The sequence below is a fragment of the Alligator sinensis genome, unplaced genomic scaffold (assembly GCF_000455745.1).
Source record: "Alligator sinensis unplaced genomic scaffold, ASM45574v1 scaffold81_3, whole genome shotgun sequence".
Taxonomy (NCBI): domain Eukaryota; kingdom Metazoa; phylum Chordata; order Crocodylia; family Alligatoridae; genus Alligator; species Alligator sinensis.
In genome coordinates, this window is record NW_005842088.1 from 2,131,006 (window position 1) to 2,149,158 (window position 18,153).

At 43.4% G+C, this 18,153-nt stretch overlaps 1 protein-coding gene across 3 annotated transcripts in view; it reads left to right on the forward strand.

The window, feature by feature from the left end:
• RAF1 (Raf-1 proto-oncogene, serine/threonine kinase) overlaps positions 1–18,153 on the forward strand; it is a 91,189-nt gene that overhangs the window by 61,309 nt on the left and 11,727 nt on the right. For all 3 annotated transcript variants that reach the window (XM_025204538.1, XM_006023895.3, XM_006023896.3), the window contains 4 exons: positions 8,546–8,630; positions 9,810–9,986; positions 10,945–10,991; positions 13,799–13,917. In XM_025204538.1, the coding sequence (XP_025060323.1) occupies positions 8,546–8,630; positions 9,810–9,986; positions 10,945–10,991; positions 13,799–13,917 (428 nt within the window). The remainder of the gene's footprint in view (positions 1–8,545; positions 8,631–9,809; positions 9,987–10,944; positions 10,992–13,798; positions 13,918–18,153) is intronic.

The window sequence follows — 18,153 nt, forward strand, 5'->3', positions numbered from 1 at the left end:
GCTGGCTGATAGATGCTTCTGTCCCCCTCAAAAGGGAGTCTCCAGCCACCACTACCCAGTGCTGCTTCTTGGTGGCAGTGGTCTTGATTCTTCCAACATTGGGGAGGCCTGGCCTTTCCTCCTTCACCAATGGAATGTGTTCCTCCTTCTCTGTTGCTAGGACTCTATATCTGTTCTCCAGACAAGCATTTACAGGTGGAAATGAAGATTTCTGCTTGCTGCAAGAGGTCACAAGCTTCCACCTTCCTGGGAGTCCATGTCCTCTCTCTGCTCCAGCACTGCCTTTGGCAGTCCTTCCTCCACAGTCCTAGAGCTGTCCTTCAGCACTGAATCAGTGAAGTCCTTATGGCGGAGAGTGCTTTGGAGCATAGCCACTTTCTCCTGTAGCTCTCTTGCCTGCTCCCTGAGTGACACCACAAGGAGGCACCGCTCACATTGCAGGCAGTCCCCACTTGGCAGTCACTGGAAGAAACCTGCAAGCCACAGTCTCCACGGCACCAAACCAGGACCTGGGTGGAAACCTTGACAGTGAGTGGCCCTGCCCGGACAGACACCCCACAGGTGCAAGCAGTGGCAGTGGCTCTGACATTGCAACATCTTCCAGCCATTTTTCTGAGACTCTTAATCTGCTGCCTCTCTCTTGCTGTCTTTCTTCCAAGCAGTCCTTCCCTAGCAAATTCACCTGTAAGCTGGCCTGTTTACTGCTCCTTGGCCCTGAAAAGTTTTTTTTTCCCTGCTTCCTCTTACCAAGATTAAAGGCTCCCCTTCAAAGGTGGATGGGGGAGGGGTGGGCCGGGCAAACTGACCTGTAAACTGCTTGCAAACTGCTTCCATGGTTGCTCACTCGCTGGTCACTTGGAGTCGCAGTGGACTCCCCAAAATCAATGGACACAAATATTTAATTTTAAAAGAAAATATTTCCTGCTTATTTTATACCTCAGTTTGTAAATATAACCAAACCACGTGAGCCATGTCATTTAATTAAGCAATTAAACTATTTTCTCATTGTCCAAGGGAAGTGAAATATAGAAAGTAAATGAAATACTGGGCAAAAAGGTGTATCATTTTTAAACTTCTTGCACATTTCCCAAAGAGCACTTCTTTGTGATGCTTTAATGCACATTAAAATGCTTTAATGCACATTAAAGCGCACGTGTAGACATGCCCCATATGACTATTGAAGTAACAGCTGAAGAGAAGAGTCTTTTTTTGTAATTAAAGGTGAAATCAGATGTACCTGAAGTTTTCCATTTGGATGCTATCTTATTTTGGCTATTATCTGTCATGTGTTTCTCGAGTCAAAAGTGGTTTAGTTGATTTTTGTCTTACTTTTGGGGTGTCACTAATAGGGGTGCACTGATAAAGATTTTGTAGACTATACCGATGGCTAATTATTAACCAGCCATATTGGCTGATACAGATCTGATAGCTGCTATGCAGCCCAGCAGGTTGAGAGCAGTGTCTAAGTCTATGGGGTGGAGGGAAGGGGCATTGTGGGGACCAGATTCAGGCCCCCACTGTCAGGGAGGGAGTGGGACAGGGGCAGGTGCTGCCCAGGTGGGGTGGGGCAGGACACAGGACGGAGCCTCTGTGGACACCCTGGGGGAGGCATGGAGGGCATGTGTCCCCTGGATTTGTGCATTGGGTGAAGGCTGGCTGCCCACTGTGGGCTCAGCCAGGGTGTGTGGCATTTTCCCGGTGGGGCGGCTGTGCCGGGGCTGTGCTTGAGGTGGGTGGGGGTGCAGCAGCACTGGGAGGGTGGGGCCATGGGGTGGGCTACAGCCACCCCAAAATTTGCCGTGGTGCGCCCCCCCCACGCCAGTGCTGTCACTGACTGCCCTGCCCCTGCCCGCCCCAAGCGCAGCCCTGGCCCAGCAACCCTGCCAGGAAGAGGCCGGCACAGCCCCTGGCTCCGAGCCTACAGTGGGCAGCCTGCCTTCACCCTGTGTGATCCCATGCATCCCTCTGTGTCCCCTGAATGAGATGCCTATGGCTCTGTCCTGTGCCCTGCCCCACCCTGGCTGGGCTTCGCCGGCCCCTGGTCCTGCCCCATTCCTTCCCTCACTGTGGGGGCTTTAGTCTGTTCCCTCCACGCCTCTTTCCTCCCCCTGCCCCTTCCTTCCCACAGATTTACCAGCCGGATGCTGCTCTCCAAGCTGCTGGGCTGCATCCTGGCTGCGTGCATGTGTGCAGCTGCATTCGTACACAAGGCATTTATCAGTCACATTGGCCAAAAAAAAGTCTGAATGCCGATTTTAAGGTTCATTTTCCTTTTAATAGCCCTGTGCGAAGTAGCAAGTATTCAATTCAGATTCGTTTTTGGCCGATTTCCCATTTCCCCAGCCCATGCCTCCAAGTTTCTCCTGGCACGGGAGCTCAGAAGGGACATGGTTTTTCTCTGGCTGGTGATGCAGTGAGTGCCCCCTCCAGCCCTGAGAGCGGAGCATTAAATGGTTTAAAAAAAAAAAAAGGAAATGGGTGTGGACGGAGTGAGGAGGCCTGCAGGTGAAGCTTGGGGGACCCCAGCAGCGGGAGGTTCACCTTGAGGAACACCAGCTGCTCCACCAAACTAGGATCCAAGGAGGTGCGGTGGGGTGTCACAACATCTCGAGCAATGCTGAACACCCTCTTGCTCAGAACACTGGTCGGTGGACAGGACAGGTGTTCCCAGGCAACCCTGGCCAGATCCTGCCACACCTGGCTGCAGGGTGCCCAATAGGCCAAGGGGTCGCAGTCCAGTGGCTCTACATCCTTGGTGAGATAAGAAGCCACTGAAGCCTTGGAGCCATCTGCCCAAGGCCGGGGTCTTTTGCGTCTGGACCCCAACATTGAAGCCATGCCTTTGGCCCACATTGGCAGTGGCTGGCATGGAGGAAACTGGCTGGTGCTGGAGCTGGGAGCGCTGGCACAGGAAAGTGGATCCCCCTCTTCCACGTCCCCTTGCCTCTGCCCTTCTGCCTCCCTGACTATTTCATCAGCACCTCCGTCCAACGATCGAGGGTTTTGGTGCTGCCCATGCTCCCCTTCATCCTCAGGTCGCACATGCTCACCAGTACATGGGCTGTACTTGACCGCAAGGGATCCAGCCATTTTTTGATGCCCTCGTTCAGCTGCTTCACCAGTGTCTGCACCTCTGGTGAAAGCAGCTTGTCCCAGCCAGGAACATTGAACCCCTGGAACTTCTCCATTGGGTTCTCAAGCTCCTTGACTACCTGGCTAAAGAGGACTTTGCCAGTGCTGAGGGTCTTGGTGGCCTCGAGGAACGGCTTGAGAACTACGAAGATCTGGGAGATGATGTCCCACTCAGCTCTGTTAAGGGGGCCGCTGATCCCAATCTCCCCAAGCAAGGCCATTTCATGGGTGGCCTTCTGTTGTTCCACCAGCTTTTCCAGCATCAGGTCGGTGGAGTTCCACCAAGTCTCCACATGCTGCATGATTTTATGCTGTGGGATGCTTAGCTCTGTCTGTTTGTCCTACAGTATCTTGCCCTCCTTGATGCTCTGGTGGAAGTAGCCTGCCACCTTCCTGCATTTTGAAATTAGCTGGGTGGTAGTGACAGTGCCATCACCAGCAACCCTGTCCCCCTCCCAGGCATCCCTGACTATGAGGTGTAGCTTGTGTGCCATGCAGCGGATGCCAACAAAGTTGGCATCATGGACCGGCTTGACCATATTGGCCCCGTTGTTGGTGGCCATGAACCCATGGGTGAGCTCTCCCTGCCCAACAAGCCACCCCTGCACCATGTGGTTCATGGCCACCATGATCTCCATGGCCATGTAGGATTCCTCCATCACCTCCACTTGTAGGGGAGCCCACCGACAGCCTGACTGATCACACCAGTGCCCTGTGAGGGAGAGGTAGGCATGATCTCCACCCCAGCTGCTCCAGATGTCAGAGGTGAAGTGGAAGGCTACCTGAGGCCCTGCCTTGCTCAGCTCCTTCCTCAAGTACTTGCTGCATTCCTTATACAGGGAGGGCACCACCGTCCTGCTAAAGGTGGTGCATGCAGGCACTTGGTATGTTGGGGCCACGAGCGCCATGAGCCACTTGAACCCTGGCCACTCAACTAAGGAGAAGGGCTGGCCATCCAGAGCAAGCATCTCCCCAATGTTCTGTGTGGCCTCACTCACCCTTGCAACATGCCTCTCTTTGTCTGTGGCTTCCTCCACCGGTCCAGGGAGGCCTGCCTCTGCTTCATGGGAACGGGGGCTTTGGAGCAAGAAGGGGATTTCTTTTTGAACAAGAAAAAAGAAAAGGGGGAAAAAAGAGGGGGACTTCTTGCTGGTGCCAGGCTGAGGAGGAGCAAAGGCAAGGGGCTGCTGCCTCCTGAGATGCAGTAGCATCACCATGGAGCTGAAGTGTTTCATCTCCTTGGCCCAGCTGATCTGCCTTTGGCAGTGATGGCAGATAGCATACTTGGGATCATCTGCCACTTCAAAATGATCCCACACTACACTACTCCCCTGCTTCTGGGTTGAGGGTGGGGATCCTGTCTCATCCCCTTTCTCAGCCTGCTGAGGCACAACAACAGAAGGAGCTGACTCGGCTGAGCCACTTGCCTTCACAACCTCAACCTCTTCCAAGATGCTTTCTGGAGAAGGAGACCTGACTCTAGGGAAACTTTGAGGAGTGTGGAGCACAAACTCAGATTCCCCCTCGTTACCCAGAATTTTTTTCTAGGGCTGAGTACCTAGAATCCCCTGATTCCAGATCCAGCTCCTCCTCTAGCACTGGGAGGCTCACACTGGGAGATTAAATTGGGGTGGAGGAGACGGTCATTCTGGTGGTGGTAGCTATTTCTGGTATTGGGGGAGGTGGTGCAGGGACAGGTACTGTTCCCACCTCCTTGCTCCCACTGGCAGCAGAAGACTTATGGCTGCCAGGAAAGAGGAGGCATCTATGTTTGGGGGAGATGAGGGGAACTTGCAGCTCTCCCCCTACCCCTCTAGCCCCTCTCCCTTCCCTGCCAGAGGACCTGGCACCTGCCTTTCCAGCACGCTTCACATTAATCTTTCCTATGCTGGAAAATGTGTCTGTGTGCGTGTGCAGCCCTAATATCTCTTCTTCTGTGTGTGTGTGAGTAACTAACTAATATCTTTTCTTCTTTGATTACTGTGTGTGTCTGACTAGTACTATCACTTCTTCTCTGTTGTGTTTACTCTGTGTGTGTGTGTGTGTGTGTAATGTATGTGCTTTCCTGCACAGTGATGGATCACACTGCCATGGAAAACACAGTTTTCTTTTAATGCGTGTGTGGGGGTTGGAAATAACAAGAACAAATAAGAAATTTTGGGGGGAAGAATAAGTCGAAAGAAATGGTTTGCATATGGATAAGTAGAGAGATTCTAGCTAGTAAACTGTATCCAATCCTTTCCAAGAACAGAAACTAGCAGGAGACTGAGTTAGGAAGCCAAGCCAGTCCAGTAGTACCTTTCAGAGGCTTATATGCTGTTTCTATGTCCCTCCCCCTCCCCAGCACAATGATTGAAGGGAACTCGGGGAAAGATCACAGTCACCAGTAAGCTAGAGATGTCAGGCTTTCCCCCCTGCTCCCTCTCCCTCTTCTCAGTTTCTGTTCCCCTGAAAGACTGCCTTCCAAATCTCTGAATCTTTTATGAATTGATTCAGAGGGTTTTTTTGGTCTCCCGATTCGATTCGGATTCAGTGATTTGGCCTCTGAATCTGGCTGAATCTTCTCCGAATCAAATCAGCACCTGAAGCTTTGCACACCCTTAATAAATACAGCATCTGTATGTGTTCTGAACCTAATTCCAGCTGCAGAATAAACAAGAAGTCTGCGGTGCTTAAGTGAGTAAATTAGAAAATAGTGCTTTCTACTCTGAATTGAGTTTACTTACATCTATAAGCTTTTTAGGGATGAAAATTGAGGATGTTTTGATTGTTGGCATGGCATTCTGTGGTGCTTGTGGGCATTATAGCTTATTTGATAGTAGTTGGAGTGCCTTAATTTTGGATTGTGCTGCAGTAGTTGTCTCAGAATAATAATTAAAAAACCCTTTTACAGAAGCAGACTGTAGCAAGATGCTTTCCTTTGTTTTGATTTTTTGGAAAGGACTGGCATACCAACTGCCACGTGCTAGCTGGTCAACCCCAGTGGCTTCTGATGGTCCCATGAGCCACCTAGATAACGCCTGGCAAGCTAAAAACAACTTTGTGCTGCATAATATATTTTGTGGTTTAGAGCATTAGGTTTGCAACTATCTAGAGAGCCTATTTTTTGTTGGTTATGCTTTCTCAGTGGGTACTGTGAGCTAGCTGGAATTACTTCACTGACAGAGCATTTTGGGCACAATCAAATCTGTTTGTAGTTCAATCCTCAAATGTGCTCAAAACCTTGGTAGAGTCAGTTAACGTTTAGGAAAGATTTACCACACCCCCTCTTTCTCTCCTCTCCCCCCCTCTGTCCCAGGCCCACTCCAGGGAGAAGAGGAAGCTGTATGTTAGACACCTCTGGCTCAGATGACCCCAGATTTGGAACAGGAATATCCTGTGATTCCATAAGGCACATGAATTTTAGGGCCATCAGAATAAATGTGCAACTTAGAATGGCGTTCTCAATTTTCTCAACTGTAGCAGGGCAGCTGGCTCTGCTCTAATGCTAACTGGCTTCTTGCTTTAATCCTATGTGCCTCAAAATAGCTACATGTTTATTACCACTTGCTAGGTCCATCATTCTCTCAGCAACTTTCCTGGTTTTGTTCCCTTCCTTTTTTTGTTGCTCATTTCATCATTACATGTCCATTTTTGTTGAGTATTATGAATTCCCTGCAGGCATATTTGCTTTGAAAATAAATCCTAGCTTTCAACTTAGATTTTTTTTCTTTTCTTGCTGATATTGGAAAGGTGAGGAAACCTGAGTGTATTATGATTTAGTTCAGAAACTTAATCCTTTGGAAGGAATTAATTTTACTCTTAAATTTACGACTTAAATCTTGTAATGTATAACTTTTAATGAAAGAATGGCTAGAGATGAAGGTAAATGGAAAATTGCATAAAATGCAAAATGACTTTACCAAAGTGGACTGTGATAGACCAAGATAAAAACTAATCATTTTTATACATAAGGAATGTGGTAGATATCAGTAAAACATTTGATATGGTGCAATATGGTGAACTTAAGTTGCTTTGGGGGTGTGTTCTCAAATCCAAAACAGGTTTTCATTGAGATTTAATTCATTAGCTTTTCAGGTCATATGTTATCATTATGGGTCTCTGGAATTTGCATGGGAAGTGTGCAGCTTCTTTATCTTGGAGTTCCCTCTGCTTGCCCCCCTGCCACCTATGCTCGCTGCCTGCACCTGATGGTGGGGAAGTGAAAACTGCAGCATATTTAAAGCACCAAGATTAAAGAAGCTGACCCACCACATCTTTCCAGTGCAAATTCTGGAGATCCCTAGCTATTATGTGATGTATCAAATAGTTAATAGTTAAAGAGTAGATACTATACTACAGTTTCTTTGTCTACGAACTTTAAATTAATCTTTATCATAGTTTCTGCTGGTGTCCTCTAGATGCGAGTTTTATTTTCAACGTTTATTCGGAGGGGTGTAGGAGGGAGCGCAGCTCCTCATCTGTGTGCACCCCAGGGGAGACATAGGGGGCATGTGACTCCCTGAATTTGTGCACAGGGTGAGGGCAAGCTTCCTGCTGTGGGCTTGGGGCCAGGGATTGAGCCAGCCTCTTCCCGGTGGCGGGGTTCTGGGCTGGTCTGGGGCTATGTGTGGGGCAGGCAGTGGCACTGGGAGGGAGGGGTTACAAGGAATTTTGGGGTGGTTATAGCCCACCCAGTAGCCATCCCTCTGGGAAGAGGCTAGCACAGCTCCTGGCCTTGAGCCTGCAGCAGGTAACCCAACTTCACCCTGCGCACAAATCTGGAGGGCACATGCCCCCCATACCTCCCTGGGGGGTTGCACAGTGGCAGGGAGCCACCCCCTCTCCTCGCCCCCCTTATACCGCCAGATGAGCTGCCCATGGCTCTGTCCCGCTCCCGGGGTCACATTCACCTCCCTGGCTGGGCAGTGCTTGCCCAAACACCCTTCCCCTTCCACAGACTTACCAGCAGGGAGCTGTTCTCTAAGCTGCCAGGCTGCATATCAGCTAGTGGATTGGTATTGGCCGATATGGCTGGTTAATAATTGCCCATTGGTATCAGCCAAAAAAAATCTTTGTCCGTGCACCCCTACCTTTTAGATTTCAGTTACTTGTTCTGCAACTTCTATAAAACAGCATGCACGTGCCTTTTTGGGCCATTTGCTAGCTAGTCAGTAAGTGAATAGAACACATTCTTTAACTATTTAAAAGATTAACTCTTCTAGTTTGGGTTTTATGGCCCCATCTCAACCAAATGAATTACTGACAGCTCAAGAATTTATTTAGTCTCCAGAAATGTTTTCTTCTATAGAAGTTATTAAAGATGTGGTGTTGTTCAAAAATTTCAGAGCATGTCAATGTAGATGAATTGATTTTTATTATTTTTTTTAAGGACTGTTTCATTGTTGGTAACTCGTGGTAAATATATTTGCAGGGGATGTAGCAGTGAAGATACTAAAGGTTGTAGATCCAACCCCAGAACAGTTTCAGGCCTTCAGAAATGAAGTGGCTGTATTAAGGTGAGCTGATAGATAACATTTTGCAGCACTATGCCATCTCACTTTTTATTGGGAAAAATTGCTATTGTTTGATAGGGTAGGCAACCTTTTCTGTCCATGGACCAGAATGACCCATCCTGAGCCAGAAGTGGGTGGCTGGGGCATTAAAACCTGCCTGCTGCTGCCCCTGTCCCCGTGGTGGCCCAGGTAGAACTTGATTTATGTGTTTTTAACTGTTTTAGCGTACTTCTGAACCTCTTTGCTTTTAATTACTGTCTGTTTCCTGCCCCATATCTTTGGACAGTCCATTGTAATGAAGTTGAGTCCTACAATTAAGAGCCAGTTAGTGCATGAGAGAACAACTGTTATCACCTTTGTGAATTATTTTAGGTTGTAAATTAAACATATTGGAGTAATACATTTCTTAGTATAGTTTTCCCTTGCTTTATGATAAACAATGCATAACTCAGATTTGCATAAGGGAACCTACTTTGCGATGTAACAAATAAGGATATGTTCCAAGACCTCCACTGTACTGACCTCCAGACCCATTTCTACCACTTTCACAAGACAATTTTGGTACTCGCCAACAGCAGACAGTACACACAGGATATTCTATCATAATGGGGATAGCAACTACAGAAACACGCGTCACAGACAACAAGCGAGGAGCTCAGATCCACACAGGAGACGAGATTTTGGTGCATGCCACTCCCACAATGCCCTGCACAAAGCAGCTGACTGTGGGCTTCCACCACACTGATAGCATAAGAGTGAATTTACCTCGCATATAACAGTATTTTGGTATTAAAAGGGTCATCGCATAAGAGAAAATTGGCACATACAGAAACCACGTAAAGCAAGGGAAACCTGTAGCATTAGGATGATTATATTAAGTAATAATTTGTATTTATTTGGGCTCTGAAAATGTTTTTGCATCAAGTAGAAAAAACCCACAAAGTTTAGAAGACATGCTTATTCTCCTAATTAGTAACAGGTAATTATGGTATGTTTGTTAACAATTTAAAAGAACCCTTTAACATATATGTGTATATTTCATAAATAGTTTTGAGGGAAGAGGTTATATTTTTGATTGGGAACTTTGACAGTGTCCCCATGACCAAGAATACCTACTTCAGGGAATAAAAAAAAAAAAAAAAAAAAAGAAGATAGTCATTCTTCCTTTGTTCTTTCCATTAGGAAAACACGGCATGTAAATATTTTGTTATTCATGGGCTACATGACGAAAGATAATCTGGCTATTGTTACACAGTGGTGTGAAGGAAGCAGTCTGTATAAACGTATTCATGTTCAAGAGGCCAAATTCGAAATGTTCCAGCGTATTGAAATTGCCCGACAGACAGCACAAGGAATGGAGTGAGTAGGATTGGCAGTTTGATCTATTCTGATCCCTTGATCATCTTTAGGAAAAACTAATGTAGAGAATCACTGCCCTAAAACTCGTGGGGTTTGAAAATGATGTTCATACTCCACCATCTGTTATAAATCATTAAAAAAGATAATGTTATCAAGGGGCTTTCAAATGACGTTGTGGATGATATAATACCTTTGTTTAAGTAAGTTAAAAATGTTATGCAGAAAAAAATTCTGCAGAGTCTAGTGCTTTGCTCTTGCTCTTAGATATGAGATGGGAGGGTAGTGGCAAGATGCCCTTTTAGAGGATGTCAGTTTGCAGACTTATAGTTAGCTTGGAATTAGAAGTACACAACTGTTTGATTTGCTTTCTGAAGGAGAAGATGGAAGATACAGTTTTGATCTTAATTTGTCAAAGCAAGTTTAAATTCATTTAAGTTTTGCAGGTATAAATTCATAATGAATCTAATCATAATTAAACATAGATTAATACAATAATAGGCATCACTGATTTTACTTTCATGGTGGGGGTTGCCTTTACTTTTTGTGACTGTTTCAGGATAAAAAGACCCATAGGGAAGGGTAATGACAATTCCTATAATGTTTCTTCCTATTGAAGGAAAAGTTTTCACTGGTACTGTCTAAACAGCAAAATGGAAGATAAGCATAAATCTCTTTATGAAAAATCTACAGAAATAATAGGTATTCTGTCACTTTAATCTTAATTATGGACAGGTGAAATTAAAACTAACGTACATTATTAAGGGTGTACAGCATCTAGTTTTTGATTTTTAACACAAATAGAATTATGACCTTTAAATATTTGCCATTGTTATTTTATAATTAATTCAGGGTAATTTTATAATTTTTGTGCTTTTATTTATATTAATTTTGGCTTGCCTATATAATATGAATATATGTTCCACTTCAGAAATTTTAAAAGTACTTTTTATTTTCACAGCTATCTACATGCAAAGAATATCATCCACAGAGACATGAAATCAAATAGTATCCTTTTCTTCGTTTAATGTTGTTTTCAACCGTTTTAACTTGCATCAGCATAACTGACTACGATTGCTGTAAAAATCTTCTGTGAAATTGAAACTTCCCAGTTATACTTATCATCATTTTTTAAAAGAACAAATAATCTCTCAGGCAGATAGAGGCTTAGAGTTTATATGCTCACTAGCCAATTGCCTATCAAGAATGATTGAGGGGGTGGCTGCGAGAGAGGCCTGTTTCTGGCCCCCCCGCCATGCTTTGGGTCTGGCCCTGCTCCCCCATCCCCCACCTTGGGGTCAGGGCCCATTCCCCTCCCCTCCCCCACTGCTTCTGGTCCGGGCCCATTCCCCCTGCCCCTGTGCTCCGTGTCTACCTGACCCACGTTCACCTGCCTCCTCCCCCTTCCCCTTCCTCCCAGCTGTTGGCAGGGCCCAGCATCGGCAGCGGGATGCCATCACTGTGCCCTCCCTCCCTCCTGGCTTTTGTCAGGGGCCAGTGGTGGCAGTGGTGCGCTCCCTGCCGTCGGGCAGGGCAGAGTCCCATGTCTGGTCCCGTCCCCACCCCCGCTTCTCATCCAGTCAGGGGAGGAGGCAAACGGGCCTGCTCTCTCCCCTCTCACCCCTGCTGCTTCGGGGCCAGGCCCGTTCCTTTCCCCCACCAACCCCCTCCTTCGGGGCTGTAGATTAGCAATTGGATAATAGGTTAAAAAGCAGATTTTAAAACACATTTTTAAACAAAATATTCTTTGTATTTGCTTTCCTCTAATCCCATCATGAATTATTATTTTAACAAAAATTTGTTTTGGAGGCTCTGATGTACATGATGGCCCAAAAGCCAGGACCCATAGATATTATAACATATTTATTAATTGTTTTTCTTTTGTAATTTTTTAGGTGAAAAATACCACAAATTAATGAAAGAAAAGCCCTAGCATCATTTCAAAAGAGAATTGAGAAATGTGTTGAAGTTAATGGTAGTCAGTTTGAACATTTACTAGAATAAATGTTATAATGCCCATGGGTCTTGACTTCTTCATCACCCTGTACAGTAGACAGAAAATTGATTTAATTTTTTAAAATCTTGATTATAATCTCTTAAACCATTGTGAAGTAGTAAAGGAGAAAAATGAGAGCTTTAAAAATGCAGCTTTAAAAATGTGTTAAACTTTTTATAAACTTGAAAATAATTTAAACATGAATGTATATAAAAGGTATGTAAACACATATGCTATGGAGTGTATTTGAAATGCCTAAAAAATAGGCGACATCATTTATTTAATCAAAATCATACCATTGTATCCAAAGTTATGTATTACAATTTGAAATGCAAAGATGGATGTAAAATAGAATACGAGTAATACAGATAACATGTTGTCTCTTAATCCATAAAAGACTGAGGTGTTGCTCACATGCCAGAGAAACAATTGTAAGACTTGAGGTTAAATTTTATACATCCTCTGTCTTAGAACAGTGGTTATCAAACATTTTTGACTCAGCACCCCTCATTGGACTCTAGGCATCCCTCAGAAAATGCCAGCTCTTCGTTTTCACTTGTTTTTTTGTCTACAGAAAAATATAATAGAGCAATTTTTCTGTTGTAAAGAACTCAGAAAGACCACAACAGGGCAGAATGGTTTTGACAGGAATGATGCATTCACCTGCCCCCCTCCCCATTCCCTTCCCTTTCAGCTGTTGGCAGGGCCCGGCAGCAGTAGTGTGCCACCACCTTGTCCCCCCTTCTCCCTCCCACTCCCCTCCCTCCCTCTCCCTGCCAGCTTTTTTACGGTAATTTTTTAAAACAACAAATAATCTCTGAGGCAGGTAGAGGCTTGGAGTTTATATGCTCATTCTTTGCTACCCATGTGCATAGACACCTTTGGAATGCAAAAATGATGCTCCAGAAGTTACCGGTTATTAATTTACTTGTCTTTTACAGGATATCACCATCTTACAAAAATGTTTTAAAGGGGAATCATAATCTACTTATTTATATTTTCCATATATGACTAGATGACTTTAAAAAGTGGGGTGAATTTTGGCAGTAACTAAGCCACAAATTTTCTTTTGTTATAAACTTGATGAACAAAAGTGGTAGGGTTTCACTAGTAAGTTCCTATCGGAGATACCAACCAAATACGTACAGAATAAATGTTCTATTTACTGAATATCATCTACTTCTGGCAACTTTCTGCCATTATAAAAAGGAAAATGAAGCTTTTTTTATTGAAGGCCATTATAGAACACCTGCCAACCTCAGTTCTCTAAGCAAATACGGCTTCTCATTTTCAGTGTAAGACAAGAGAGTTGTTGTGGACATTTACAGTGCAACTATTTTTCATTAACCTAATTTAGTCTGCTCTTCTCATTAAGGTCTACTAGATGACTTAAAGTGAGGGATATCTGCCTCTCGCATATCTGTAGCATCTTTTGGAATTGAAGTGTTCTAGTTCTCAAACTAAATTTGGATGTTCATTTCCTTTCACCTCTCCCCCTCTCCAGCAACCTCCTCAAAGAATACTTTTATTGGTCAGCTCCATGGTGTTTAAGTTTAGTGCATTAAATAATAACTTGGAACTGGCTAGTCCTATTGTTCTGTCCTCTCTATTTGAATATCAGAGTTTCCCCCGAGTGTTAGATGTTCTCTGTGTGTATAATTAAAGATTATTAAAGAGGCAGACTTATTTGAAGGTGTTTCAGGGAAGACTCTAAACTTAAAAATGTTTTTTGCTGTCCTAATCAGACACTGCATGAAATGTGTTGGACCAGGCTGACTTACGTGAACTTTGAATAGAAATTCCTTAATGGACATTTCAGACATATTTCTTCATGAGGACCGTACAGTTAAAATAGGAGATTTCGGTCTGGCAACAGTAAAATCCAGATGGAGTGGATCACAGCAGGTTGAGCAGCCTACAGGTTCAATCTTGTGGATGGTAAGAAAAATATTTTAAAAGATCAGGCATTTCCCAACTTTTTGTTGTAAATTCATTTACTTTGTCAGTGAATGCAACTTAAAATACTTTGAAATATATGCTGACAGTAATATGGAATAATTATCCTAATAATATGACAAAGGAAACCTTTAAATGGATGTTGCTGTGATATGCTTAATTTCTTTGACTAATTTTCTGTTTGTTAGCTACTCGTGGCTTCTGGTCTGTGATTTCACAGTCCTCCAGACTGTTTTTAGCTTTTTTTCAAAATCCTAGATTCTATGGAGGTCAGTCTTCAGCAGCAGCTACAGTTTCAGTTTTTGGCTGAGCAGCCAAGAGCTGCTGACAGTTTTGCTGTGAAAGGGTTAAAACTAGCTTTTGCCTGAGCAGAAAGGGGAGCTGAAGATGGGGCTCTGTTCCTGCTCTAGGTGGCAGTAACTCTGGAAAAATCTTTTTTTTAGGTAGGCAGAGTGAAGAATGTACATCTTAATGGACATTAAGATGTGTGTTATGTGAGAAAATATGGTATTCTCTTTCAAATGTGTCCAAGTATAAAATTCCTTATTAACATAGCCTCTCTGTTGTCTGGTCCTGGCTTAGTTCAGCTTTCTCTTTGTAAAATTGTTATTTGTGCTCTGGACTGTAACTGTCCATGTGTCACTAGCTACACGTGCCATTAACAGAAGGGGCCATGGTTAATTCTATTTAAGAATCTTGTTTCAGTTAGGATTCATGTCTATAAAAGCAGTAGTTGGATCAAAGCGTAGAGTTTTTTCTTTTGTAACACCCTGCTGTGGGGTGCTAACCACTGCCCGTGGCAATTTGTGGAACCGTGGGGTACCAGCTAGACCGTCCTTTTGGTTCCTTTGAGCTAACGAGGAACCTCAGCATCCCAGTATGGGGATACCTCCTGTAAATACACTCTGACAGAATAGGTAACTATTTATAATAGTTTCTGCCCCTCAGACAGGGTTGGTGGGTCTATGAGGGAGTGAGCAACCAGGACCAGAGCCCCCCACATGAGGGTCCACTACAAGATGAGGGCTATGCCTGTTTGCAAACTCTAGGCCCCAGGTGCTTCCCCTTGACTCAGAGCCAGGCTCATCTCTGGGCTCTGCTCGCTTCCCTCATTCATGGCTCTGGTCCTCCAGAGATCCTTGCAGTCGCCTCACAGTGGTGTGTCCCTCCCTCAGCTCCCAACTGTCAACTTGCTGCCACAGACCCTGGCAGCCGCTCATCCTGGCTGGGGAACTCTGGGGTTCTGAGAGGGACCTTGTTTCCAGGGTCTGCAGGCAAGATTGCTCCAGGCCTTTTGTTCTGGTGTCCTCAGCGGGACAAAAAATCTCCCAGGCTTAGCCTGGTCTTGGCTCACCATGAGACATCCCCTACAGATGAATGTCCCTTCTGTTACACTGTTACAGAAACAAAAGTAACACAGCACTTTGGGTGCTTTTCTATCATTACATTCATTTCTAAGGAAAAACAGGCAAAGATGTTAAAGTAGTAGTCAAACCCTCAAGTGAATGGACATTAAGGCCTCCTCTGTCCTTTTCACCTCCTTGTTGTGCATAGGAATTTCACCACCAAGTTATCTCCCTACCCTTGATTGGGCATTGCATCATATGCTAAATGTTACTTGTGCTTGCAGCATGGTAACTGCTTGCAGTAGACCTGAAAAATTGGACTCCTGTTAAAGATTGATTTAAGTTTGCTTAAGTTTTATATAACTTTCTTCTTGGCTAATGATTGAACATATGATATGAGAACAGATGAATTCAGACTGTTTGAAGATTGCCTGCGTTATCACACAGGTCATGTTCATACAAACAAAAGGGATGCAAATTCAATTCATTTCAATTTAGACCAACTGTTTCATTTTCTAAAAGCCCAGGGACCCACTTTTGTTCAAAAAACTACTCATTCAGGCAGTCTCTAATTCATTGGCACTTATATAAATAGTTTGGTGACATGACTTTTTTAAGGACTCATTAGTGAGTAATATTTTACAGCATTGGTCCCTCTACAATCTAATGTTTGCTTGATTCTGTATTTCCTTAAAATTAAGACACGCACCCAAGTTTTTCTTAATTTATTTATCTTAGCCTTTGCTTTCTCTTATCTTCTTTCTCATTCAACCAAAATGCTAATATTGTAAAGATACTTTTTGCTTTTTTAAATGTATGAAGTGCTGTATTGCATATTATATTTACAAATAATATACAAATATTTTATAAAGTAGCTGGACAGTTACGACCTTATAGTTAAGGGACTCTGGAAAATCTCTTGTGTATGTGGCATGGTTTATTCAGATTGAATGATGGCTTATATCTACATGGGGGGCTTGTGCCTACTCTGACTATAGTCCAGTTCAGTCCAGTAGCTTTGTGGCTTGATTACATTTTAGGGTTTTTCCTCTCAGAATGTTAACACTTTCCTCTGTTATAATGCTCTGACAGTTACTGTAAAATTACAGATAACTTTTTATTCCATATTTAGTTATTTCCTGGTTTGTCGTATTAACTTTAGTGTTACACAAGTATTTGTCCATTTAAGAAGTTGACCAAGTGGCTCCAAAGAAATAAAGGAACCGTCACTTTGGAAAACAAATAGAATGCATCTGGTCACTTGAGATGACCAAACTTTGACAATGCATTTTCAGTTGTAACGGTTAAAGAGTAAATACAGTAAGAAAGTTTAAGACCTGTGTACCAGCTGATGCCATGAACATTTTTGTTCTTTAAATCAATTGGTTTTAGGAAATAATTTTATTATGTGTGAGAGAGAGAGAAGCTTTTATAAAGCTTTACATTTTTATTACAATTTCTAGCTTGAAACTTTGCATAAGATTTACTTCTGCATTTTTCTCTCATAAGCTTATCTTGGCCAAGCACTCTTGTATTAAATACTTCCTGCTTATTATTTTTTCTTACAATACAACTGTATTGTAAGTATAAAATTGCTGGCTTCCTATTAAAGCAGAACTTGCAGATTGTCTATACTAAAACCAGCGGCTGTTAATGTTTAATTCATTAAAACATTTTAGAAAGCACTTAAAATAAAAAATATTCCTCTAATGTACGCAACATAATGATGGTAGCAGTCACTTAGTACAAGAACTAGAAGATGATACTGACTTACCTGTCCTCAGCAATGAAACTGAATGAAGTGCAGAAAAATAAAAATAAGTGAACTACTCTTGTAAAATGCATTTAAAACCAGTATAGAAAGGTGTTGAGTGAACTGACTAATCTGCATTGTTCAATAATGAGCTTTCATTATTAAATGACAACGTTTGTTTTTGAACGTGGTTATTAGTCTTCAATTATTTTACTAATTTTGCTTTTATGAAGGAAGTGTATAGGACTGAATTTCTAACCCTTGCATAAGTGGAATTTAAAAGCTGTTGAAAATTTTTCTTTAAATCAAAGTAAGACTTTTTACAGCAACACTAGTGAAGCCGATTCCTTAAACTTTCCAGTAGAATTTAAATTAGCATGTCCAATATTTGTAACTCTGATGTTTACCTCAGAGCCATGCTAGCAAATTCACACCAAAGAATTTTTTTAAACTTCTGTGGAAACGGAGAAGGGTTTCCCATAAGCTTTTCCCGTTTTAAAATGTTGTTGCTTTTGTAGTCCATTTTCTCTGTAATCAATCTGTTTTGTTCATTTAATTCTGAAAGAATTTTTAGGACAGGAAATATCTGACTGTTTTGAGTGCTAAAGAACAAATGCCTTGTTTGCTGTTTACATGCTCACATATACCACAAGTGCTTAGAAACTGGAACAGCAGGAAAGGAGACTCTTGATTCAGAAAGCTGGGGGGGGAGGGGGGTTTCTGTTTGCAGCCATAGAGGAACTCCCAAGCATGAGTCTGACATTTCAGACTTTGGGGTTAGGGACAGAAGTTGCATGTAAACTGGTTTAAATGACCAGAAACTGGTTTAAACCAGAATAGAAGCTCAATGCATGTAAACCAGGTTCAAAATGGCTGAAACTTGTTTAAGATAAACGTGGTTGAATGTAGTATAAGACGTAATTGATTTAAGTCAAACCAGTTTATGCAACTTCTGTCCCAGACCCCTTCCTGGTTCAAGTTAAATCTAGAGTTTCCCAGCATCCTAGCATTTGGAGCCCTGGACTGGGCTGTGCTGTCTGCTCCAGAGCAGGGCTGACCCCACCCCTCTGCTTCCTGGCTGGAGCAGTGAGGACTGGCTCACTGGTTCCCCCCCCCCCC